The 26,998-nt window shown below is 49.2% G+C and overlaps 1 protein-coding gene across 3 annotated transcripts in view; it reads left to right on the top strand.

The window, feature by feature from the left end:
* SAMD11 (sterile alpha motif domain containing 11) overlaps positions 1 to 26,998 on the top strand; it is a 159,297-nt gene that overhangs the window by 105,628 nt on the left and 26,671 nt on the right. For all 3 annotated transcript variants that reach the window (XM_028740774.2, XM_077931369.1, XM_077931368.1), the window contains 2 exons: positions 6,413 to 6,583; positions 17,228 to 17,375. In XM_028740774.2, the coding sequence (XP_028596607.2) occupies positions 6,413 to 6,583; positions 17,228 to 17,375 (319 nt within the window). The remainder of the gene's footprint in view (positions 1 to 6,412; positions 6,584 to 17,227; positions 17,376 to 26,998) is intronic.

Genomic DNA, 26,998 nt, shown 5'->3' with positions numbered 1-26,998 from the left:
CCACCTCCCACTGTTCATCCCAAGCAACTAACATTCAGTACATAGTGCCTTTGACCATGGAAATTCCTTGCAAATATTATAACCCATACCCACGAAGAGCCTTATCCTCCATGAAATTAGTCCAACCCGCTTCAAAGTCATCTACCCTATTGGACATGGCAAATAGAAGGGGAAGAAATGGAGGCAGTGAAATATTTTACCTTATTGGGCTCCATGATCACTGCAGATGGTGACAGCAGCCATGAAATTAAAAGACGCCTGCTTCTTGGGAGAAAAGCAATGACAAACCTAGACAGCATCTTAAAAAGCAGAGACATCACATTGCCAACAAAGGCCCATATAGTTAAAGCTATGGTTTTCCCAGTAGTGATGTGTGGAAGTGAAAGCTGGACCATAAAGAAGGCTGATCGCCGAAGAATTGATGCTTTTGGATTATGGTGCTGGAGGAGACCCTTGAGAGTCCCATGGACTGCAAGAAGATCAAACCTATTCATTCTGAAGGAAATCAGTCCTGGGTGCTCACTGGAAGGACAGATTGTGAAGCTGAGGCTCCAATACTTTGGCCACCTCATGAGAAGAGAAGACTCCCTGGAAAAGACCCTGATGTTGGGAAAGATGGAGGGCACAAGGAGAAGGGGACGACAGAGGACGAGATGGTTGGACAGTGCTCTCGAAGCTACTAACATGAGTTTGACCAAACTGCGGGAGGCAGTGGAAGACATGAGTGCCTGGTGTGCTCTGGTCCATGGAGTCATGAAGAGTAGGACATGACTAAACAACAACATTTTTGGAGAGTGGGTTCCATAAACTGATTGCCTGGTGCTGTGTAAGAAAGCCTATCATTTTTTTGTTGCACAGCAACTTAACAGTGCTTCTCATGTCAAGGGTTTCTTTGCCCTGTTTACAGGGTGTGAGTTTGTATGCATATGCTGAATATCCTGAATATCCTGCATTTTGAGACCTGAATATCCTGCATTTTGAGATAGTTACCTTCTTGAGTTCCCCTTCCTTTATTTGGTATTCCTGCCCTAAAACCTCCTCCCCTATGAACCAGATAATGCTGCACTGACCTTGACAACTGCTTCTGCAACCCCCTTTCTACCATAATCGTCAATTCCCCACCTGGCTGTTCTGGCCCTGAAGCGTGAACATCAGAGGGGACAGCAATCCTATTACAGCAATACAGCATTATTAGTATTTTATAGTTAGGGGTATGGGATAAACTCGATATGGTTTGCATTTAAAGGCGAACTGTACAAATTTACACTTTTCGAAATGATACTTGAAACGTAGCCATCTTTTGAAATTCAAATTTCTCTGAATTTTGCAACGCAGTCCTCTAGCCGGGTCATGCGTACAAAAATGCACGTGATAGGGTATAATGGGTGCCTGTAAATGCATATTTCAGTGAAAATTATAGACAGCAAAATTGCTTTGCAGAAATGGGTACATTAGGTAAAACTACACAGGAAAATGTGAATATTAGAAGAAGAATAGAATTGTAGACTTGGAAGGGACCCCAAAATCTTCTAGTCCAACTCCCTACAATGCAGGAATCTTGAGTAAAAAGAAAAATCCAAACTAAAGAGCTGATAAATTTGCTTTGGAAATTGCTTACAGTTTTCAAACTGAGATGGGAATGTGGGGAACTTAATTTAAGATTGGGAAAATTATGCCAATATTGACAGATATGCCCATCCCTAGCGTAGCCCACTGGCACTTGCTGTGACTGCATGCTCTCTGGAAAAGGATGGAGAAGCAACAGGAGGTGTTGCTTTGCTCTACTCTCTCCTTCCACCCAGGGAAGAGGGAAGGGGAGACACCTGTAGGGGCTTCCAAAGCTTCCAGCTTTGAAGCAGGTAGCCTTCTCTTCCTTTCCTCCTCTGGAGATCAAACACCAGCAAGCCCTATCTCAGCAGAATCAGGGGCCGTCCAGGTGTGCCTGCTGTCAAACTGAGCAGAACGTTCTTGCCTCTATTATGGAAATTGGAGCGTATCAGAGGCCTGGAACAGGAGCCGCACTGGCAGGTTGTGGAGGAAGTGTCCGCCCCAGGAGAAGACTCCTGACTCTCTCCTCTTTGTCTCCCGCCAATAAAATCCTCACTTCTGACACAGAGGTGTGGAGATCAACTCCCCAGATTCCACAGGAGATGGGAAATGGAGTTGCATTTTTAAGAGGCTGGTGACTGAAGAGAGAGAGAGAAAATTGTTGAGGTGGGGTCTGTCTCTTTCCACCCACTACTCTTTCTTTAAGCAAAAATAAATGCAGGAGAAGCTTCAACACATTGGAGGAATTTTGAGCTAGGCTAATGTAAGCATTAGTGGGGGAGGGGAATTGCAATGTCAAGGAGAGTTCTCTCACTTGCTGCGTGATCCAGTAGACAGGAATGTTCACACTGCTGTAATTCTCAATTTCTGTGCCAGGTGCAAACTGGGATTTGTGGGTCTTGGTAGTAGGGCACCAGCTTGGATGCTGGGGGGGTGGGGTGGGGGGTTAGGCAGGTCGCTGCAGGATTGCCAAGCAAGAGCAGCTTCTGACGATAGTGAGGACTAGCAACCTGCTTTCCCCTTAAGCAGTTGTTCACAACAATCCAAAGTTCTGTTCCTGAATCCAGGTTGCCTTTCTGTTTTGGTTCACTTCAGGTAGCCAGTAAGGTCTCCCATTCCCTCTTCTCCCATATGTGAAAACTTTTTAGGTTCGGGGCTGACGAATGGACAGAGGGCTGAGGAGCATACTTCCTCTGAGAGTGAACACAGCCATTGTGCATTATAGCCATTGATCCAAGTTGGTGGCATTCACCATATCTAGCTGGTAGTTGGTTCCATTGTTTAAGCACTGTGTGGTCCATTTTAAGGAATAAGCTAAAAGATAAAGGGACCCCTGACCATTAGGTCCAGTCGTGACCAACTCTGGAGTTATGGTGCTCATCTCGCTTTATTGGCTGAGGGAGCCGGCGTACAGCTTCCGGGCCATGTGGCCAGCATGACTAAGCCGCTTCTGGCTAACCAGAGGAGCACACGGAAAGGCCGTTTACCTTCCCGCCAGAGCGGTACCTATTTATCTACTTGCACTTTGACGTGCTTGCGAACTGCTAGGTTGGCAGGACCAGGGACTGAGCAACGGGAGCTCACCCTGTCACGGGGATTCAAACCGCCAACCTTCTGATCGGCAAGTCCTAGGCTCTGTGGTTTAACCCACAGCGCCACCCGCATCCCTAGGGAATAAGCTACTTCTGTATAAATCTTCAGTAGACTCTTAGATAGTGGAGGCACTTATAGGAGTGAAAATAACAGTCCAGCAGCTGGATCAGGCTGAAGACCCACCTAATCCAGCACCCCGCTCTCACAGTGTTCTCACATTGTGGGGGGTGAAGCGCCAGTTAAAGGTGCTGGCAGAGTTCACACACAGTTGTCACGTGAGCTGGAATGCCAGGGGACGGGCGCCTCCGAGCGGCATCTGTGCGCCAGGCGGAGCAGAAGGTCAGGGCAGCTGCTGCCGTCTCAGTTGCGCCCTCTGAGTGGCTCAGCCGGAGTCCTGATGTCACACCTGGAGACGTCTGGAGATTTGATGGGATCAAGCGCCTGGCTTTATCCCGCCAGCGCTAAAGACCAGAGCAAGACAGCAGAGCCGCAGGGCTGAGATGGGTGGCAGAGCGGGAAGAAATCTCCCTTGGGTTCTTTCCACACATCACATCCTAACTCCCCCCCCCCCCACCTACCCCTGCCTTTCTCTGCACTTTGCCTCTTTCCGCCTTGTACCTGAAATCTTCTCCTCTGCACCCACCGCGTCTTTTTCTCCAGCAGAAAGCAGCGACACAATCCAAACCTCCCGTGATTTCCCCCTCCCAAAATCCTGGCTTCCTCCCCTCCCTGCCAAGCTTTGGCTCTGAGTGGTGGTGGGGGGAACAGCAGAGTTGAGACAGTTGGTGCATTTCTGAGCTTTCTCTCCAGGGAGCCAAGTGGGCGGGCAAGCGTGGGAGGCCTTGTCATTCAGCAGCAGGGAGCGGCGGCGGATGGCGGCGGCAGGAATAGAAAGAAGGGGAATTCCAAAGCTGCGGCTGCTCCCCCTTCCTTCCCTGGGGTGTAGACCACCTGCTCCACCATGGGCAAAGCTCCCTTTGTGCGCTTCCCTTCTTGGCCACCCCTCCTCGTTCCTCTCCAGAGTCAACAGGTCTTCGCGGCTTTTAGTGCCAGGTGCAGGTTGAAGTCTTAAGTTCACAGTGCTGGTGCATAAAGCCCTTCTACAGCTTGGGACCAGGATATCTGAAGGGTCGTCTCACCCCTTCTATACCCAGTTGATCACCACGGTCTGCATATGAGGGCCTCTTGCAGTTCTTAGGAGTTCGATTCCACACAGCGCTGGAATCGGGCTTTTAGTGTGGTGGCACCTGCCCCTTGGAATTCCCTCCTGTTAATTATTAGATAGGCACCATTTTTCTGTGGCCTTTTCAACTCCTGCAGACCTTCCTCTCTTCCAACAAGCCTTTTTACATTTCACAGCGTGCCCGCCCCCCCCCCCCACTACATCTCTGTTGGAATTGTCTTTAAGATGTTTTATTTATTTTATCATTTGTGCATTTGCCACTCTGGGCTCCTTTTGAGAAGAAAGGTGCTTTCGAACACATTTAAATCATGGCGATGAAGCGGCAATAGCATTTTTCATTGACATTGTTCCCTCGGCTCCTAATACTATGTGCGTCAAGTCAAGGTGGAGATTTCTCACCCTGGTGCATGAGAAGCCAGGCACCTCTGGTTTATGGAGTGGGCCCCTTCGTGGAGATGCACTTTGTAAAGATACAGATTTCCTTTTTAAACTTTTCAAAGTGTCCTGACCTGATGGGAGGGTAGGAATTAGACTGGGTCTGCACCATACATTTAAAGCACACATCTTTCTTCAAAGAATGCTGGGAACTATAGTTTGTTCAGCATGCTGGGATTGTAGCTCTGTAAGGGGGTTAACTACAGTTTGCAGGATTCTTTGGGGCAGGGGTTGGAAGCCATGTGCTTTAAACGTATGGCATGTATGCAGCCAAACCCTTCTGAGAGAGAGGCACTGGAGTCTGGCAGTGAGGCAAGGGGCACTGGCCAATGAAGACAGAGAACCCAGTGTATTGGCTTTGTCTCTTCTCCCAACCTTGCTTCCTCCAGATGTTTTTGGACTTCATCAGCCCCAGCCAACATGACCTAGTGATCAGGGGTGATGGGATGTGAATTCCAGCTGTGTGCAGAGAGCCACAGGTCATCTAGCCTTGCATCAGAAGAAGGCAGGGTTGTGACAGTGGTGTCTTTTACTCCAACCGTATGCCAGCTCTGTTAAATACTTCCTAGAAAGGCAGATTATAAAATGTTAGGAAATGAATGAATGGCACCACCCACCCTCCCTCCGCAGCAAAGGATGTGGTGCCCTTTGGAAGAGTTCGTCTAAAGCTGTCCACCAGGATGTTCACACTCACTCTGGTTTGGGGGGTTGGGGTTTTTTTGGAGAGGGTTTTCTCTGCATCTGCCTGGTCATCACCTCCTGGACCAGGAAGGCTCTGCTTTCAGAAGCCAGCTGCCTTGGTGCCCGTCGCAAGCACATGGATACAGGGCCCAAGGCACAATCAAAGCAGTTCCCTTAATAGATCGTTATCTGATTCAATTAACCGCGCCAACTGTTCTGATGGGAGCTCTGCAACATGCACACCCATGCATTTGGGGGGGGGGTCACCCTCCCCAATTCACATTCTGCCTCTGCTCTCCCCCACCCCCCGCACCGCAATGTTACCACTGATGTTGGGAGTTCCTCTGGAGTAATGAAAAGCTTCAGCCCGTAGGGATGATCAGAGATAAAACAGTGTTGGAGGGAAGCTGCCAAAACAAGAAAATGGTAATTACTGTTGAGCTTTGCTTACAGTAAACAAACGTCTCCAGGCCTGGTTTTTTAATCTTCCACCGTGTGCTGCAGCAAGAACCTGGAGGCACCTTTGCTGTTTCAGGGGTGAGGTGGGGGAACGGGTGGCAGAAATGGTTGGGAGCCACAGATGGGCTGATTTTTATCTGTGGGTCCCTCCAGAAGTCCTTTTCCTTGGCCATTCATGGTGATTCATGATGGTTATGGGGGCAATTATACCTGATCCCTGTTTTCAGTTCCATTTTCATAAAACCACAGAATTTTAGAGTTGGAAGGGACCCACAAGGGTCATCTAATCAAACCGTCTGCAGACGGCCATCCAACCTCTGTTTGAAGGTAGTCCGTTCCGCAGCTGAACAGCTGTTACCATCAGAAAGTTCTTCCTAATGTTTAGTCAGATTAAATGAGGAGTGGGGAGAACCAAGTCCACCGCCCTGAGCTCCTTGGAGGAAAAGGTGAGATAGAAACGCAGCAAATGAATAAATACACACCCTCTTCATGTTTCATCTTTTCTCCTCGCAGAAAATTCACACACTCCCTTGTTGGAGGGCGCCGTGACACAGATGACCCCCGAGGAGCACTACAGGAGGATGATGTCCGCCCTCAATGAACACAGCACCTTCGAGGAGCAGCAGCAACAGCAGCAGCGCCTCTACCAGTTGGCCAACAGCATGGCGGTCCCTAGCCATAGTGGTGAGGACCCCCTTTCGTTGTCTTATCGTGAGAGTGCCTGCCTGGAGCTTTGAGCCACTTCCACCACCCCTTGGGAAGCTTATCATGGAGCCCCCCGAAAGAGAACACTGGGAATGGCCCCCTAAGGGCAGTTTTACCACAACCACCTGAGTTTCCCCAGGCAGTGCACATCAGTCACAGCAGGATGTAGGAAGCAGCCTTGTGTTGAACCAGACCATTGGACCATCTAGCTCTGTGCTGTCTGCACTAGCCAGCAGCAGCTCTCTAGGGCATGGGCAGGCAAACTAAGGCCTGGGGGCCGGATCCAGCCCAATCGCCTTCTAAATCCAGCCTGTGAATCAGCGTGTTTTTACATGAGTAGAATGTGTGCTTTTATTTAAAATGCATCTCTGGGTTATTTGTGGGGCATAGGAATTCATTCATATATTTTCCCCCAAAAATATAGTCTGGCCCCCCACAAGGTCTGAGGGACAGTGGACCGGCCCTCCTTCTGAAAAAGTCTGCTGACGCCTGCTAGGGCTTCAGGCAAGCGACATTCCCAGCCAGGGGTTGAATCTGGGACCTTCTGCATGGAAAACAGATTCTCAGTATAAACAACACACTGAGCTGGACGGATCAGCAGTGTGACTGAGTATAAGGCAGCTTCATTTCTGTATCTTAAGAGAAGGGCCGTGGGTTGCTGGTAAAGCAATTGCTTTGCTAACCAAATTCAATCCCTACCTTCTCCAGTGCAGACCAGAGGTGGGAAACAATTTTCAGCCCAAGGCCTCACTTCCTTTTTTTTTAGCAGCCTCCCCAGGTGCCACATGCCAGTGTTGGTGGGGTGGGGAGCAGAGGGAAAAGTGGGCGGAGCAATGCATGCAGATTTTTACCTTTGTGCAGCAGACTCATTTTCTGCACACAGTTCATCCACTAGTTCATCCTCCATTCAGGCAAGTGTGAGAGGCATGTCAGTGTTAAAGGGCTCATTCCAGCCAGGCAAAAACAGTGCAAAGCATGCTGGTGATGGCTGGCAAGAGAGGCTTGGGGGAGGCACATTTGGGCCTGAGGTTCTTCACCCCAGGTGCAGACAATTCTGAGCTAGATGGACCCTGTGCTCTGACTCAGTAGAGGGTAGCTTTCTGTGATCATATACCCAAGTCCTGGGGCAACAACAGGCGGTGATTTTAACTCAGCATTGGGACTTAAAAGTTATTTGCCTCTGCATCTGGATGATGTTAGCTGGGTTCTTTTGAAACAGCAGTTTCTCACCTGGTGTTTTGCTGGATCAGAAACAGCTGGGAGAGGCATCCAGTCCCTTTAACTCTCTCTCTTTTTTTTAAAAGATATTTATTAAAGTTTTCAAGGTATTACAAAAAGAAAAAGAGAAAATACAAAATAAAAATAGTTAAAAACAATTTGATCTTTCCGTATCTTATCTTTCATTTGCTTGTTTCCCGGACCTCCTCACACCTCCCTTTTTTGTGTTCCAGTTCAATTTATTGGTTCAGCAAATCCTTTACCAGCCCCTTTAACTCAACCCAGGTCATGAGATAGGGAGATCAGGGGTGGGATAGAGGCGTTGCAAGGAAGGAAATGGTCTCCTTATGGTGCATCCTCCGTTTGACAGATCGTTCTCCCTGGAATTCTGCCTTTAATGCAGGGATGGGGGACTTCTGTGCCTCCAGATGTTGCTGGATTGCAGTTTACATCAGCCATGATTGGATGGGCAGATGGGAGTCTTGGGCAGATGAGAGTTGGACTAATAAAGGGTTTCTCACGCCTGCCTTGTAGGTAGGGGCCAGAGAAGGCATTGCCTTGCATTCCGCCTTGCGGCTTGCAGTGCTGCTTCCGTTCAACTGCAGTTCGCCTTCTGCCCAAAACGACAATATTTATATCGCTGTTAAAAATTTTTACGAAACCAATGACATAAATTGCATAATTATTGAGTCCACCAAAACCAGTAGCCTGCAAAAGGCTTGCTCTTGTACCTGTGCATCACCTCGCAACCGTTCTCGACTTGCATTGGCAACCAGGCAAGCAACTATTCAGAAGGCTGACTCCAGGGCAGAACTCGATGGCTAAGGGGATGGACTCCCTTCCATCTCTCACCCTGGAATAGCAGAAGCTCCCTGGGAGAAATAAGCTCAGTGAGAGCAAGTAGAAATTTTATTCCTGCCAGCACAAAGCACTGATTATCTGCGGGCACACCCAGTGGCACCAACTAACCTTTAATAATTTAGGAGCCATTTTTTTTCTTTTTCTTTAATTGCTTGTCTCTCCTTTCCTCTCCTCTCTTCCTTCCTCCCCCCCCTCCCTCCACTTGCACATGCCGTTCTCCATCTGCATCAATCCTCACATTCTCCATTTCTCCCGCGCCTGGAACTGCCATCCCCTGTAGCATCCGTGTGTCAATCACTCTTGATTTCCAAACCGTCAAGAGAGTGTAGCGTTGTAAATAACACATCCTCTGCATCTCTGCGCGGGCAGGCGGTGGGTTAGGGGGAGGCAGGGCTGTTGCTGGAAGAGAGAAGGAGGGGAGGGAGGAGGCGGGAGCGGAGGAGGGTTTGGGTGGATAGTTGCGGTCATTCGGGATCAATGCCGCTCTTGGAATTGGCAGCGCATCAGGCTTCTAAATTGCAGCCCCCACTGCAATAAAGAACGGCCGGCCTTTTTCAGATAATTAATTTATAAACATTGGAGGTGTGCAGTCACTGGCTGGAGAAAATTCTCTGGGCTTTTCAGCGTGTGAGATCTGGTGGGGCTTGATGTTCTCTTTTTCTTTCAGGGTGGGGTGGGGGGAACCCTCATTTTAAAAATCATTCAGAGAATCTGTGTTTGTGTGTTCTATATATTAGGTTTGCAATATTTAATAGTGTAATCGGGGGTTGTATCCAAAGCTAGTCCTACTCAGAGTAGACCCATTTTGTGTGTGCGCGTGCGTGTGCGCGCACACACACACACAAATATAAAATATCTAACTTAAATGTGGTATGGAGGGGAGGCAGGAATGTGATTTAACATGGAACATTGTGAAATGCTTTTCAATATTATTAGTATGATTAATAATTAAGTAATTGTGGGTGGTATTCGATGCTAGCCCTATTTAGAGTAGACCCACAGAGGTTGATGGGCATGACTGGCTTAAGTGCATTATAATTTCAGTAAGCTGCACTGTGTAGGACTTAGCTGGAGACAGCTCTGTGGTGGTGTTTTTGAATGTATAATGAGATACCGTGCATGCAGATTTACTCAGACATAAGCCCCGTTGAATCCCAGGTAAGAGGGTATAGGATTGCAACCATGATCTGCTTAAAAAGGTGCTACCTATGAACCAGGCAGCAGGGGTGGGTTTTTTAAAAGACAGTTTTTAATGCAAGTGCTTTTAAAGACAGGTTGCAGTCTCTACCATCAAACAGGCATCCATCCTTCTTTCATACACCAGGACAGAACGTCTCTTCCAAACTGGGCCAGCTCTTCCATTAGGCGTCTACCTCATGCAGCCAGTTCTAGGAATTCAAGACCAGCACCGAGGTGTTATTGGAGTCCAGAGCTGTGTGTGTGCCCTGAATCTCCTAAGTGAGGTTTCTGCTCTCGGGTCCACTGATAGGGGGAGAATAAGGCTACCAATGGCTGCCAGCACTGCTGTTTCACTCAAGTCCAGGGCTTCCCATTGGGGCACCCGGCTGGCCACTGTGAGAACTGGATGAAAAACTAGATGGGCTTTTCCCTCTCCTCCCCATTTTTATCCTCTCAACAACCCTTTTTGCTAGGTAGGTAGGTAGGTAGGTAAGTTGGTGGCTGGAGCAAAGTCACTCAGTCTGAGGTTCATGCCTGAGTGGGAATTTGAACACTGGTCTCCCAGGCACTAACCCAACATCCTAACCACTCTCTCTGCAAGCCAAGGCTGTGAGTGGGCAGGCAACTGCTTGTCCCCCACTTGCATGTTCTCGAGTCCTTCATGCGATGCTCAGAAAAGGTGACTCTTACATGATCGCTCACCTCTGGGCTCAGCCAGGAGAGCTGGTGAGAACAGGACTTCTCCAGTATTATTCCCACAAACTCTCCTTGTCTCCTTGCCTTGCAAACCCATTCTGGCATCCTGGGGATAAAGGCATCAAATGGTGGTGATAAATAAAGCATTGTCTGCTTCCTCCAAAGTTCTTGGTACAAACTGCCGCCAATTAGTGATTGCTAATTACCTGGCTGTGGAAGGATTACTGCTCCTGCTTTAGAAAAGGAGGGAAGGGGAGAGAGGCTTAGCTGCCTCAGCTTCGTGGCCTCGACTGAACATGGATACAAATGTAGGAACTGTTTGTTTGTTTGTTTTTATTCAATTCCATTTGCGAATCACTTCCCATAAAATACCTCAAAGCAGTTTTGCAGTAAAAAGAACAAAACCAAAAATAGCAAAAATCATTTCCATATGTAAAAATGCTTCCATATGTAAAAACAATTCCATCTATACAAACAATTAAAGAACAATTTTGTATATAAAAACAATTACAAATCCAGTACATTTACAGATTGGGATAAAGATCTCCTCTTTCAGAGGCTTGTTGAGAAAGGATGATCCTTCAATGTGCACCCAAGTCTGTCTGTCTGTATTATGGGAGGGATTTCTAAAGTGTCGGTTCTGCCCCTCTGAAGGCCCAATTCCTACATCATATGGAACGAACCTCCTGATAAGATGGTACCTCGTAATGGGTTGGGTATATAAGGAGTGAGAAGCTTTTTCAGGTATCCTGATCCCAAGCTTTATAGGGCTTTGCATACCAGTAAGGTAAAAGATAAAGGTAAAGGACCCCTGGATGGTTAAATCCAGTCAAAGACAACTATGGGTTTGTGGCGCTCATCTCACTTTCAGGCCAAGGGAGCCGACGTTTGTCCACAGACAAACCACCAATGTTCTGATCAGCAAGCCCAAGAGGCTCAGTGGTTTAGACCACAGTGCCACCTGTGTCCTATGCATTCACATCTTGAACTTAACCTGGGAGCTAATTGGCAGCTAGTACAAATTATCACTGTCTATAAGAAACTGTGTGTGTGTGTGTGCGCGCGCGCGTGCGCGCGCATGCTATGGTGAGTGCAGAGTATGTGCAAAGCATGACTAGGAGTACTATTTCAGGGGGAGGAACAAAGATTTCATTGGTTCAGGCAAGATTTCATACCAAGATTAGTGAACCTGCTCTTGGCGAGACCCTCTTTTGTGGAAACCTGCGTGTCTAGAGGCACACGACCTTTGGATGGTATTGCTTTCCTGTCCAACTTTGGGAGCTTTGTGGTGGCCTCTTGTCTGGGGATGCTGCACTATATGGATCTGTGCTCTGATCAAGACAGACTGCTCTTTTAAGTCCTAGGTTTTAATCTCAGGTTCTTGGGTTGGAGATTTTTCAATGAAAAACAGCAGTTGGAATTGTGTAGGATACCCTTAATCAGTCCAGACGTGGTTGGACTCCAACTCCCATCAGCACCTGCCAGCATCATGGGTGATTGGGTGTGGCTAGACTACAATTCCTGAGGGCTGGAGGAGGGTGCTGAAAAACAGTGGAGGCTGGACGTGACAACCCGCCCCACCCCCTCTCTCACCATCTCCAGGTGTGGCCACTTTCTTTCCACTTTCACTGACACGGAAATCGAGACTGGGTACAAACACATGGCTTGTCCAAAGCTACTAATTTGTTGGGTGCATTTTTTTTTATTTTTAAAAGAAAAAAGTCCATAGTCCTGCTTATACATTCTTTGATGTTTTGGGCCGGGGGCAAGGAGTATCTTCTTGCACTACCTTGAGATACTGAGACTCAAACCAGGACCCCTTGAATGCAGAGCACATGCTCCTACCACTGAGCTGGTCTGTGCACATGCCATACATTTAAAGCATGCGGATTCCCCCCAGAGAATCCTGGGAACTGTAGTTTGTTAAGGGCACTGGGTGTGGTAGCTCCGTGAGGCACAAATGATAGTTCCCAGGGTTCTTTTGTCCCTGTTAAAAATCTACCTGCAAAGCTTGGGCTTACCACACACATGCATGTTTTACTCCATCTTTTTATCAGGTTTATGTCTATGATTCACCCCAATCCTCCCCCCCCCCTCTCTCTCTCACACACACACACACACACTGTCTTCATGCCTGGAATTCCCTGCATATTCAGAGAGACTGAGCCGCAAGAGCCACCCAAGGCAGATGCTTCTTCCAGTCCCGCTAGCAGATGCCAAACCACCACCTCCCTTTCCTGTCTCTCTCCTCTCCTCTCCTCTTTCTCCCTTTCCCCGCCCCAAAGAGCCTTGCAGCTCGGAAGCCGAGCTCCAGAGATGGTGCAGACGGACATTGGTCAAGGCAGACTTAGCGTGGCAAGAGCAATATATAGACGGCCAGGGCTGCTGGGATATAAATAAATCCCAGCCAGGCTGAGCTACTAGAGCAAGCAAAGGCAAGCTGTTGCATTGGGGCGGCGGGGGGCGAGGAGTGAAGAGAGAGAAACCCCAGCAGATGGGTGAGTTATTACCAGCCGCTCCGGCTGCATCCTCTGCTCAGAGGGCGCGCAGGAGGGGAGAGAGCAGCCGAGAAGGACTTGAAAGGAAGTCTTGGTGGCTGAGGTGGTGTCCGGCTGTAGGAAAGCGGTTGAGCCAGCAGTGCAAGTCTGCAAGACAAGCAAGGAGGTAGGTGCCGGCCAGTCGAGGCAAGCAGACAGAAAGGTTCAGAGCTTGGTTGTCTGTGGCCTGGGCAAAGGCCCAAGTCTGACCCTGGAAGCTTTTATAACCCTGCCAGGCTGGAGCAAGGGAGGGAGAACCAATAGGCTGCTTCCTGCATAGGTGGAGTTGGAGACGGTTGCCTTTTAGCTCCACAAACACTTGAACCTAATGGTGGCTGGTGCCCCATTTCCTCTAATGGACCAGCCTCCACTGAGCCAAACCTCCATCACTTGACACCTGGGGGATCCTGGCATTGAGGCAGCATGGGTAAGAAATGACCGTGCTTGGCATTTATGCACGGCCTCAAGTGTGTTCAGGCTTGTTTCACATACCACTGTCTTGGGAAACTTTGCAGCACAGGGAGGACGGTGGTGGTATCAACCCACTGCTGCCCCCCCCCCCCAATTGCAGAGGCCGAAAGAAAAGTGGAATGGGGAAACTTGTTGCCCTAGAGATGTTGTTGGACTCCCCAGCGTTATCAGCCAACAGCCAGCATGAGCAGTGGTCAAGGATGATGGGAGTTGAGGGTCCCACCAATATATGGAGAGCTACAGGTTCTCCATCCCTGGACCAAAGGCTCCTGGGAGCTGGGGAAACAGAAAGGAGGCTGCCTGCCGTGTCTCTGCATGAGTGGCTGCTCTGGAGTTTCAGCCATAGCCCTTCTCCATTGGTATTCAGTGACCTCCTGTCTCTTGAATGTGAACGTTCGATTTATCCCTCATTGCCAATGGCTGTGAACTGGGCTAGTTTCCCCTTTTAAAGCCATCCAGGCTGGCAGCCATTGCTGCACCTTGTGGCAGAGTGTTCCATAAGTTAACTGTGACTCTGTTGACTTCCTGAGTTAGCGCTTGGTCTCCCTTAGCCGCGATGCCAAACTTAAGGCTTACTGCTTTTTAAAAGATTACAGTTTTAAAAAAATAAGTGGATGTGTCCCAGAAGGCGACTCCACTTGGGTCTGGGTGCTTGAGTGCCCATCCAGGTGTAAAGGGAAAAACCCCAGGGGGGAAAGCAGGTGTCCTGTCCCTCCAGGTTGGACATTTCCTACCATGCTCACTTGATGCAAGAAGCCAACCGGGTGGACCTCACAGCATGAGCATCAGTCTCTCAACGATGGCTCTCAACTTTATGGTCTAGCAGGAAAACCCCTGATGGAACGCACGTTTGGGTTGTAGGACCTGTGTTGTCAAAACAACTGTTCTAGCTCCAGCCCATCTTCCCAGTCTAGAACGAGGATCGCAGTCTTCCTGCAAAGCTCAGCAGAAGCTTTTTCTTTGGGGGCTTACTCCAGACAGGGGTTGCATCCCATGTTAGTAGACTCAAAGTAGAGGTCATAATTTCTGAATACCAGTTGCTGGAAACCACAGGATGGGAGAGGGCTCTTGTATTCAGGTCTTGCTTGAGAGTTTCCCACGGGCATCTGGTTGGCCACTGTGAGTACAGGAGGCTGGACTAGATGGGCCATTGGCCTGATCCTGCAGGGCTCTTCTTACATTCTTAGACCTGTTGGAAGTACACAAGTAATTTAGGCCCGTTATTTTCAGTAGGGTTACTCTCCATAAAAGGGAGTTGCCTGCAACCTGGAGCAGGGTTGCCACAGTTGTGTTTTGCAACATATCATTAACGCGATAATAGTAAATTAGTGATGGATTTATACTGCATGTTGCTCTGATTAATTAGGCTTTCCCCCCATGTGGATACATTATTCCCATCTGGGTGGGTGCTCTCGCTCTATAGCACAACAAAAGCAGGACATGAAATCAAACAGGAGCATTTGACGCCTGAAAAGGGTTTCTGCAAGATGTTACAGGACATGCCCTGATTGGAAAAGAAGTAGTGTGTCTGCCCCAAAACATCTGTAGATGCAAAGCATAAAAAGCAGAGGGCACTTGTAACCGCCCCAATGTCATAGTGAGAGAAAGCATCATGAATGCCCAATAACAAAAAATTATTATTGAACAACTGATTGATTCTTTAACGAGTCTGTGGTTGTATAAGAAAACACTGATGGATTAGTTACAGATAGGTAGCCGTGTTGGTCTGCCATAGTCAAAACAAAAAAAATTCCTTCCAGTAGCACCTTAAAGACCAACTAAGTTAGTTGGTCATGCACACGAAAGCTCATACCAAGAACTAACTTAGTTGGTCTTTAAGGTGCTACTGGAAGGAATGTTTTTTGTTTTGACTGATGGATTAGTTAGTTGATGCCTTCTTTCCACCTATCCAGCTTCCATGCACCACTTACTGGGGGCCAGGAGATCTGCAGTGTCCAAACTTCTTGCTCTGAGAAGCTTAGCAATGGTTGGATGGCTTTTGGGGTGGGGGGAGTGCAGACAGAGCAACAAAGTGACTTGTTCTTTTCTCTGCCAAGCACAGACACCCTCATCCTTGGTTTAGTTTAGTTGCACAGTTTGCTCTCGGGTTTTAAAGGCCCCTGTTTAGGCAGGGAACTTTTGAGTGCTCCTATTTCAGCCAGTAGACAACAGCTGGATTGCTCTGGCTGGAGATTCCCCCACCCCTGCTTCTCTCCCTGCACCTGAGTGTTGACGGGAAGGATTCTCTTCACTGTTGTCCACTAATTCTCTCTTAAGAGCTAATCCCCTTTAACGCTCTGAAGGAGCCTGATTCCCATTAGGGCTCTTGAAAGAGAGCACTGGAGACGCAGAGTTTCTTGTGGGGGAGGGGAGGGGAGGGGGGTCGCAGCAACCAGGGAGACAGAAGGGTGTAGAATGGAGAACTGGCCAAGAAGGAGCCATAGGGAGCTGGGGAGAGGATGGTGCAAGAATTTCTGCAAGGTTGGAATCTTTGCAAGGTTGGAAATGGAAGTGAGAGGGTCAGAGGATTTAATTTTTTTCGCATAAAGCAGGATAGATTGGGAGTAGCATGGGCGGTGGTGTGGGTGGCTGGCCTGTGCCTTGGGGCATCTTCCAGCTGCCTTGCAGCACTTTTCATGATCTGGGATGGAAGGTGGAGGCTTTAGGGTACTGGCTCCCTTCCCCGGGGCTGGGGCCGATGGCTGTGTTCTTCTCTATTTTCTTCCTTTTTTCTTCAGCCTCCATCACCTTCTGTTTAATCTCTCAGCAGCTGCAGATGTTAGAGATTTGCAGGGCTCCCCCCCCCGCCCTCCCCTGTCGTGCCAGGAAGGAAGAGGGGAGGAAAAGAACAAAATTTGAGATGCAGTCCAAGCACATGAGGCGCTTTGGGGTGGGGTGGGAGGTTGTTTTCCATGAGTGCAGAAACAGCTTGTTTGGTGGCAAAGTGAATGCTGCGGGGGGACGGGGACCCAACAACAGTTGTCAAATGGGTGGTGGGGAGGAGAGCCAGTTGCAATAGGTGCTGGGGCTCAAAGCTGGCCTGGCAGCTGCTCCCTATCTGCTCTGCAGGCGCTTGTCCCTGCTTCCGGATTTGAAGGCAGCCTAATTGTATGGCAAAGAGCCATAAAACTCAGCGTTGGAGCATCTGCTTTGCATGCAGAAGGGCACCAGGTTCAGTCCTCTGCATCTCAGTGCGACAGGCCGAAGCCCGTGGAACTTCTTCCTGACTGAGATTAGGCAGGCGCCCTCCTGGCTCAACCACAGGCGCATTAGAAAGATTTCCTTACTCCAGCAGGCGTTTTAAGGTCTATGTTTGGTCGAAGGAGCTATTTCCCCTTATGGTTTATCTTTATTTGCACCATTTAGACGTGCAAATGATCAAGCAAATCTATAACTGCCATGTAATAGATATCCAGACTGGACTGATCCAAAACCCACGGAGAACTGCTGCCAATCCGTGCAGACAAAACTAAGCTAGATGTACCAATGGTCTTGGCTAGGTGAAAGGCAGCTTCCCATGCAGACATAAAATACTTTGCGTATGTTCAGAGACTCTTCATCACATGCCAGGAAGCAGTGAAGCCAGTTGACATCCGGGCAGGGTTGGGGTCCCCATCTAGCACACCAGCTTACTTAGGGCTTTCTCCTCCTCCCTTCACAGATCTCCTCCGGGCACGACAAGAAGTGGCAGCCGCCGCAGTGCGCAACCCCAGCACCATGGAAGCGCATCTCCCTTCTGCCAGCAACTCATCCAGCCAGCGGAGGAAGCAGGGGCTCCCTCAGCACCGGGATTCACACTTCACCGAGAGGTAGATTGCAACCTTTATGGGGCCTGTGTCTCTTCCCCACCCATCTACCCACTTCCTTTTCTGGCACATGCCCACCCAGCTGAAATTTGTTTTCGCATGCTGGCAGGTGGGGGTTCCTTGAACTACTTGAGGGTGCAAGTAGCACATGCAGGGTATGGATCACTGGTAGATCAGAATCGAAATCGAGGGCTGGTGTGAATCTTGACAGCGGACTAGGACCCAGTTTGCTCATTTGTTTGTTTTAAGCATGTTTACCCCACTCTGGTTGACAAAAAAAGAAAAAGGTTCCTAGGCAGTGGCCCACAGCGACCAGGAGTAATTTGGCACAACACAAAGTTGGGGGGGGGGGAGCAACCAAGCTGATCTCTCCTCTAGCAAATGCTTGCTGCTCTTGGAAAGTGCTGGAAGTTAGAGATACAGCCATGAGGGCAGAGGCCCTTTGAGGGTCACTGGATGCTTCCTTGCCGTGGAATTTCTCGGGGTTTTCTGTCTAACTTGGCCTAAGCATGGTTTGAATCCTGAAGCCAAAGGATAAGAAGACCATAGCTTCACACCTGTTTTGCATGCAGGACGCCGCAGGTTCAGTCACTGGCATCTCCAGATAGTGCTGGGAAAGGCCCCCTGTCTCAGTATTACCAGCACTGACTGGCAGTGGCTTTCCAGGGACATTCACAGCCTTACTTGGAGATGCCACTGCAGGTTGAACCCTGGGGCCTTCTGCATACACGCAGCAGGTGGATCTGGGCAGGCAAAGGTGGCTGCTTTTTCCTGTGTGCCCCGGGGTGTGCTTGGTGTAGCTTGTCTGAAAATGAGCAGGCCTCTGAGAGAGGGGGAGGGAGGGGGAAAGGGAGAGAGCACAGGGTGGGGGTGGGGAGATGTACTTTGCTTGACCTGCCCCACAACCACCCCCAAAGCAGGCAAAACATGCTGGAGACAGATCTGTCAGGAATGTGGATGTAGGGGCCGGTTTCAGCTCTGCATGTCAGCAAGGAAACCTCACCAGCTCTGTGTGGGCTGGAAATCAGCCAGATGACTGGCTGAAAGATCACTTTGGTGGAGCCGGAGGACGGGGGAGGCAGAATGCAAGATGCATCTGAAATGGGCCCTCTTGTCCATCACAGGTGGGCCATTTCAGTTCCGGTTGTTTGCTTTGCTTCCAGAATCCGGACGGTATTTTGTTTTCATGTGTGCATATTCCCCCCTCCCTCCAAACCCAAGAGCTGAACTGCATTTAGGAAGACAGGGAACTGCGTCTCAGTAGCATCAACACTGACTGGCAGTGGTTCTCCAGGGTTGCAGCAAAGTAACGTTCCCAGACCTGCCTGGAGAGACCAGGATTTATACCTGGGACCTTCTTTGTGCAAAGCTGATGCTCTGCCACTGATCTACGGCCCTTAAGACATAGGAAAATAGAGAGCTACCTTATGTTGAGTCAGCTAAGTAATGCCAACACTGACTGGCAGCTGATCTCTCAGGTTTCAGAGGCAAGGGTCTCTCCGAGTCCTACCTGGAGGTGCTGGGGTTTCAACCTGAGACTTTCTGCATGCAAAGCAGATGCTCTGCCTCTTTGTCCTCCCTTATGACAAAGGAGCGTAGGAGATGGACACAATTAGAGCATGGGTCCATCTACCCCAGTATTCTTGATACTGGAGGGGGCAGATGTGTTTCCTAAACAGCTTTTCATCCAGGTGTTGACCAGCCCCAGGCCTGCTTACCTTCTTCAGCAGGGGTAGGCAACCTAAGGCTCATGGGCCACAAGTGGCCCACGGGGGTCGTTTAACCGGCCCACAAGCTGCCCCCGAACCGAGCCGCCTGCTCGGCAAGTCTCCGCATGCTGCACTAAACAGCGTGGCACGGGGATTCGCTTTTGCGGTGCCAGAAATCACGTCTGCGCAGACACCAATGCCGGAAATCGCGGGGGCGCACAGTGATCCGGCCCACGGAGGGATCTCTGCTGGGGTGAACCGGCCCAGGCGAGGTAAACCTTGCCGACCCCTGTTCTTCAGCAAGCCTGCTACCTTTAGCTGTTTAGGGAAGTTTTTAATGTTTGAAGTTTTATTCTGTATTTAATGTTCTGTTGAAAGCCGCCCAGAGTGGCTGGGGAAACCTAGCCAGATGGGCATGGTTGAAATAACAACAACAACAACAACAACAATTGCTGCTGCTGCTGCTGCTACAGCCTTCAAACCAGACACTGGTGTTGTTTTAATGATAATAATAAATAATGAACTTTTATTTATATCCCGCCCTCCCCAGCCGAAGTCGGGCTCAGGGCGGCTAACATCAGATACCATTATTCCCTCCTTTCAGAAGTGTTCTGTGTGGCCAAATAGCTTGCTTCAAGGCTTTGATTTGGGGGCAGTGGGGAGGCCCATTGGAGACATAGTATATGTTGTTGTTGTTTAGTCGTTTAGTCGTGTCCGACTCTTCGTGACCCCATGGACCAGAGCACGCCAGGCACTCCTGTCTTCCACTGCCTCCCACAGTTTGGTCAGGCTCATGTTTGTAGCTTCGAGAACACTATCCAACCATCTCATCCTCTGTCGTCCCCTTCTCCTTGTGCCCTCCATCTTTCCCAACATCAGGGTCTTTTCCAGGGAGTCTTCTCTTCTCATGAGGTGGCCAAAGTATTATAGTATATATGGACATAGTATATATTCCCTAGCTATAAAACACTTTGCCCCTGCCCCCCCCCCAATCATGGAAACTGTAGTTTGCTAACACGGCTGAGAACGGTAGCTCTGTGAGAAGCAAACTACAGTTCCCATTGTTCTTTTTGGGGGGGTGGGGGATGTGCTTTAACTTTATGGTGTGTATGCAGCCACTGAATTGAGATGTTTAAAGGGTTAATTTTTCCTCCTCCTCCCGGCCCGCCTTTTGGCAGGGTCCTTTATTTTTTTTTAGTCAACAAGGTCAATCAAAGCTCCTTTTGTGTGTGCCTGGACTCCCCCAAAGGGCGTGGGTGTTGGAAACTGCAGGTAGGCAGAGAATTGGGGGTGGGTGGGAGGGGAATAGCAGTGGTTGGATGACTGGGAGGGGGGGCAGACAGAGTAGGGAGATCGGGAGGGGCAAGGCCCGTCCCCCAAGACTGTGGCTTGGAACAAAACTGCAGGTAGATTTATGGTCTCTGCCTTTCCCGGGAGTCAGGCAATAATGCATGTCGTGATGGGGGGGGGGCACAGAAAGTGGGGGGTGGAATGGAAGCGTCTTGGCATGGTGCTAAAATTCCATTTCAGCTTCCTGTCGAGAACCCGCAGGGATTAGGTCAGTTCACGGATGCAGCAGCGGCAAGAATAATTAGCCACTGAAGAATTCAGCCATTAGCTGGAGGCAGAGAGGGAGGAGGGAGGGAAGAAGAGGCCTGGCAGTGACTCGGGCTCCTTTTACGAAGGTGGCACTGCGGAAAAGAGGGGGTAACCAGGATACTCCCCCCCCCCCAATTCTAGGGCTGGAGAAGGGGGCGGGGAGTAAGACAGTCACGCACAGGTACAAAGAGCTACTTTCACTCTCAGGAACTCAGGTTAGTCACATTTATTTTAGTGGGTCTGCTCAGAGTAGGACGTAGTTGGATGCAACTGCAGCTGGGTATTGAATACTCCTAATAACCACAGGAATCTGCCCTTCACTCCTCTAGAATTGCACCATTCAGCCAGCCCAGCTTGCGGCACCTGCAGCTACCAGGCCCCTTTAGTCTGCAGTTCTCTGTTCTCATCAAAGACCATCCTTTCACAGCTCTTGTCAACCTGGAATCTGAATATAGCGACAGAGACTGAACTGGGTGCTGGCTTTCTAAACAAATGCAAAATAATTGCGGAAGGGCTATGGAGCCATCTGCAGTACAGTGGTACCTCGGGTTACATACGCTTCAGGTTACATACGCTTCAGGTTACAGACTCTGCTAACCCAGAAATAGTACCTCGGGTTAAGAACTTTGCTTCAGGATGAGAACAGAAATCGTGCTCCGGCGGCACGGCGGCAGCTGGAGGCCCCATTAGCTAAAGTGGTGCTTTAGGTTAAGAACAGTTTCAGGTTAAGAACGGACCTCCGGAACGAATAAAGTACTTAACCCAAGGTATATGCAAACAGCTCCCAGGTTTGGTCCCCAGCATGTTCAGGTAGGGCTACGAACGTCCCCTGCCTGACACCCCAGAAAGCTTCTGCCAGCCAGTGCAGACAGTACTGAGCTGGATGGTCCAGTGGTCTGACTCTGCATAAGGCTGCTTCTGGTTCAGGCCTGTTAGAAGTGCCCCATCCTATCCCAGTAAAGTGGGGAGCACAGTCTCAGCCCCATTGCACCCATCCTTGTTACAACAATTCAGAATTAAATGCAGTTAAAACAAGTAACAGTCGCAGGAGTAGGGTGGGTCCTGAAAACAGGCACCACAGGTGTGAGAGGCCAGGGTAAAGAGGTGCATGTACACACATTGGAAACAATTTAATGAAGGTGCAAGAAGGGGCCAAACGCACCTCTCTGCAGAGGGGATTCCTCAGCAGCTTAGGGCTACCACAGAGAACAACCTCTCCCAAGCCACTACAACCCCTGAACTTCTGAGGTCAGTGTAACCACCAAGAGAGCCTCCTCTCTTGGCCCCCAAAAGGCCTGTGCGATCTTTCAAATATTTGGGGCCTCAGTCGTAAAAGACTTCAAACGCTAGCATGGTCCCAGAAACAAACTGGCAGCCAATTTTTGAGAAGCAGGGTGCAGCCTTGCCGTAGCTCTTTACCCTGCCTGCCTGCCTGCCTGCCTGCCTGCAAGCACATCCTAGAATTTAGCCCTCTCCAACTGCCCTCTTTCCCTCTTTGTTAAAAGGTAGCTCTTAAGCCTGCCGGGAGCTTGTGATTGGGGAAGAGGAGAGGGGGTTAAAAAATGCAATACACCGGGTTTTTAACGGTATAATGTGTAACCCCATAATGACTTAAAGTATTGATTATTTGAAGGCCATTAGCGCTTATTGTTAAAGAAAAGTCAATACTTTTAAAGCCTCGTGAACCATTTTTCTCCTCTTAAAGGACATATCAAATTTAGCAACATGCAGTTAAAATCGCCTAATACCTTTGCACGCCAGCCGCTGGCTAGGGTGTGTGTGTGTGTGTGTGTGTGTGTGTGTGTACACACAGAATCATTACAAATGCTGATTTGTTTTCTCAATGCTAGTTTGTCACATGTCATTGGGTGTGTACCCAAAACCCTACCCATTTGCCCTGTATTGATGGATGGATGCCCCCTTGGTTTTGTGATCATACAAATTACTACACCAGTGGTGGACCTGTCACACTAAGACTCTCCACCACATCCTAAAGGTAGTGCTGTATTGCTATGGTCTGACTTTGACACACACATGGACTCACACAAATAATTGCGTCGGCTAAAATGAGGGAGGGAATCTGAAATTCTGCCTAAGAAGCTGCATTCTGTGTCCCTGTATATATAGTGCAAACGGAAGAGATTTGCATAATTGCTCTCTACATGTTTTATTTTGCAGGTCTTGGTACTTTTCCATAAGTCATTCATTTTAGGGCAATTATAGGATTAAGGAGAAAAGGCCTGCCTCCTGTCACCTGGGAAAGCCTGATGCAGCCTCCCCCTGCCCCTTGACTTCTGGAATTTTGGGCCATGCACTTTTCAAGACTTATTTTTTCAGCCATAAGGACTAGAAACTTATGTACCCCCCCACCCCGACCCCCATTTTATGACAGGTGATATTCTCAAGAAAGCTACTTTGTGCCAGCTACTTTCCTAGACTCGCAACATCCCATTCACAGCCCTATGTTCTCTTGCTGAATTTGTTCAGTCTGTGTCCTTTTAATTCTTCCAAAACCTGTGCAGCCAGGGAGGGAAAGGAGGGGGGAACCCACAACAGCAACAAACCACAGCATAACTTTCTCCAGCCCCATGGCAACAGCTCCCCTCCCTCTTATCTTGCTGGCAATCACACCAAGCCCCAGAGTCACAGCCAATCAATGTGCCCTCAAAGAGACAGAAAAACAGGCTCTGCTGTAAATAGAGTCTGGAGCCAAAAAGTTCACACAGGAGAAGAGTCAAGATTCTGCCTTGCACAGAAGAGGGGAGTGAAGAATAATCCTAGCCAGAGCACCAATATCGCTCTGACCCACTTCCTTTGGAATTACATTAAGTGTAGTCAAGCTGACCTTTGGTTTTATATCGGGGCGTGGGGATGTGTCCATTATTTATTTAGTATTTATTTATAAGGTTTCTTACCTGCCCCCTCACCGCAAAATCCCAGGGCAGCTTACAACAATAGAATCTGCAACTATGAGAACAGATTAAATCACTGAAGTTCAGAAGAGATGTACAACAGTTCTACATGGAACAGAACAGTATAAATTGAGCAAAAGAAGCGGGTCTGGCAAAACAAAAACACCATAACTGCCGAAGGGCAGGATAAAGAGGTGTGTATTCAGCACATGTGTACAATTTTGGAGCTGGCATTCCCTGCACTTCTGTGGGTGGCAGAACCACAAATAAGCCCCCTCTCCCATTGTTTATGGCACCCAAGGGGGTCACTAAGAAAGGGGGCAGCCTGTCAGGTATTAGGGCATTAGATGCATGAGTTCTAAATGGAGCCCCAGCCAGTAACCTGGTTGTTGCGTTTTGGACCAGTTGGAAGTTTCTGAGTTGTCTTCAAGGGCAGCCCCACGTAGAGCACATTGCAGTAGTCTAGAGGTTACCATGGCCAAGTTATCTCTATCTAGAAGGGGGCATAGCTGGTGACTATCATCGCTACAGCCAGTTCCAGTGACCTTCAATTTTTCCATTTCCCCAGTTTCTAAGGGAGTTGTTGTTTCAGCAGTGAAGCTGCTCAGAGTGAAAACTTAGATGGAAGTAGAGGCACCACCCCAAATAGGTCTTGGAAATATTTCTGTCTGAAACAGGAGAGCCACTGCCAGTCAGTGTTGACAGTGCATGCATGGCTCAGAACGTCCCTTGCCTTAAACCCTGGATAGCTGCTGCAAGTCAGTGCAAACAGTCCTGGGCTAGGTGGACCAACTGAACTGACTCTGTATAAGGCAGATTCTCATGTCTTAAGGGGAGAGCTCAGGGGTAGGGCACCTGCTTTGCATGCAGAAGGTCCCAGGTTCAATCCCTGGCATCTCCGATGGCTGGAACCCTGGAGACCCACTTCCTGTCAGTGTAGTCAATACTGAGCTAGGCGGAACCAGTGAAGCCTGACTCTGTCTAAGGCAGCTCCCTGCGTTCCTCTGATACGGGAGGCGAGATGTTTCATTGGCAAACGGTAGGGTGGGAGAAGTCCGATGGAACCAGAAGACTGGCCTGACAGAAGTGGAGGCTTGTTCCTGGCAGAAGGTGCACTTGGCAAAGAGGCACACAGATGGGGATGGGAAAGGGGGAGATGGAGTCGGGGTGAGCAGCAGGCCCTCGCCGGATGTGCTTATCTCTGCGAGACACACGTGCGCACACACTTGCTGCCAGTGTTTATGGGAGGGCAGCGATGGGTGGGGTGGGCGAGGATGTGCCTGCTTGGCCACAAAACGGTTAAGCGCCACTTGATTTCCCAAATTGCTTCTTATAAAACAAGCGGCACGTCTGCCAGGCTCTCGTCTCCCCATGATTACAGCTAATTACGATTGAGCGGACGCGCCTCCCGGCCCCCGCCAGGCCGCTTTAATTGTCCGTTATTCATCCGCTCGGCTGTCCGGAGTGGCAGCGCACTTGGCAGCCCGGCGACCGAGGGCCCCGGCTAATTGTGAGGCCTCGGGGATTAGGGCAGGTGATTACACACTTCATGGTGTAATTACATAAGCATCGCTTGGCTGCTGCCCCGGCGCTGAGCCCCGAAGGTCATGCGCCGCGTTACCTGAGATTAATTGGCGCTGCCACTGAAGTGCGAGGCGCTGGCGGAGCCGTTATACGATTAGCATTAACATTTCAACAGCGACGGATCGATCCGTGGCTCTCTTCCAGACACCGGGAGCTGTGCAATTAGTTTAGAGGAGAGCTCAGGAGGGAGGGAAGGAGAGAAAAGCTGAAAGGCGTTGGGGGGGGTGGCAAGCAAGAAGGGGGGACGGGGAGGGATGTACAGAAGGGGAGCAGGGGGGAGCGAGCGGGACGAGACAGACTGGAAGCCGGGGGAGAGGGACAGATGGGGAGACAACAAGGGGATGGAGACCTGGGTCTTGGAAGGGGAGAATTTTAATCCACTCAGTTATATCTCTCTTTGTGTGTGTCTACAAGCACGTAGTATTTGTGCAGTCTCATTAGAAGGAAAAATTCTCCCCTTCTGTTTTTATCTCACTTGGTTTCTGAATGTGTGTTGACTGGTATGTGTGTTTATAAATGGTCTTGTGAGATGAGATTTTACTCCATCTAGTAGTCCCCCCTTGTTTAGTAGGGTAGGGGGTTAGTTTTCCTCCTGACTGACAGTGGGTGAGTCTGTCCATCTTACTTCTTTTCGGTTTCCCCATTCCCACCCCCCAACCCACAACTTACATTCATTTTAACCCATTTCTTCTTTACTTTGCAATTTGTTTATTTGATATATTTTTTGAATTCTCTTTATTGATTTCCGTTAAACAATCAAACACAAATACACACAAAGCAAAATCGTCACAAAGAAATAAAACAAACAGCAGAACAAAAAAGAAAAAAAACAAGAAAAAAATTGTTTATTTGAAAAAAGAACTTGTTGTTGATTCTGTTTCTGAATCTATTGTTGCTGTTGGGAAACAGAACAGTAAAATTTGGAGACGTGCATATTTTGAAGAATAGGCAGGTTTCAGTTTAGGAACTGCTTGGCATGAGAAACCAAAGGGTCAGGGGCCAAATTTGGCACTCAAGAATATTCCCCAGGCAACTCCCCGCACCGGTCCTGCTGCACATCCTCCTCAGGGACTTTTGCATGGCTGGGTTTTTCATTGAACTGCAGTACAGTAATGTCTCTTGATTTCCTGGTTGGAACATGGAGAGATGTGTCTGTGTGTGTCTGTTTCTGTAAACTTCTGACTTTTGTCTGGCCGTGCAAACACAAGAATTACACCTGTTGCTCTGGCCCCACCCACCTCTGACATGTGGCCCCTGGGTTTCCTACAAGAGAGTGTACAGCACTGCAGCTTTAATCACTAGAATCCTCCCCCCCCAAAAAAAAAGTACATTATTTGGTGTTGAGAAACATCCATAAGCTACTAATGATTGAAGAGAGAGCCTGTGCTACTTTTGTGTAATGAGCCGGTGCTGGTTTGGAGGGGGGGACAAGCAGGGTATGGCTCTGGACCCATGCTCATCTCCCGGGGGAAGGAAACACATTTCATGCTTGCTGGCTCCTTGTCATCTTTCAAGCAAATTTTGCCCTTTTAAAAATAAATGGCTGTTCCCAGTTGAGAAAAACCCAACCTTCCGAAATCGCTGTGGCTTCCCAGGCTTATTAGCCAAAAGATTGTTAGCCATAGATGTTTTGTCCAGTGGGGAGTTTAGCTGGTTACACTGGCGTTCGGGGTAGATTACCTCCAGCTGTGGAGGCGGGACATAGACATTGCAGCTAGTCAAATGGCTCCCTTGAGTGTGCTCTGAAAGCCCATGCATGGAAGGAAGCCAAGGGGAGCTGCCTTATCTTTTTTGCCGGGGTGGGAATCCTCCAGATGCTGTT

This window comes from Podarcis muralis, chromosome 7 (assembly GCF_964188315.1).
Source record: "Podarcis muralis chromosome 7, rPodMur119.hap1.1, whole genome shotgun sequence".
In the NCBI taxonomy this organism is placed as follows: domain Eukaryota; kingdom Metazoa; phylum Chordata; class Lepidosauria; order Squamata; family Lacertidae; genus Podarcis; species Podarcis muralis.
The sequence above is the reverse complement of the archived record's forward strand: the minus strand, read 5'-3'. Positions and strand labels throughout refer to the sequence as shown.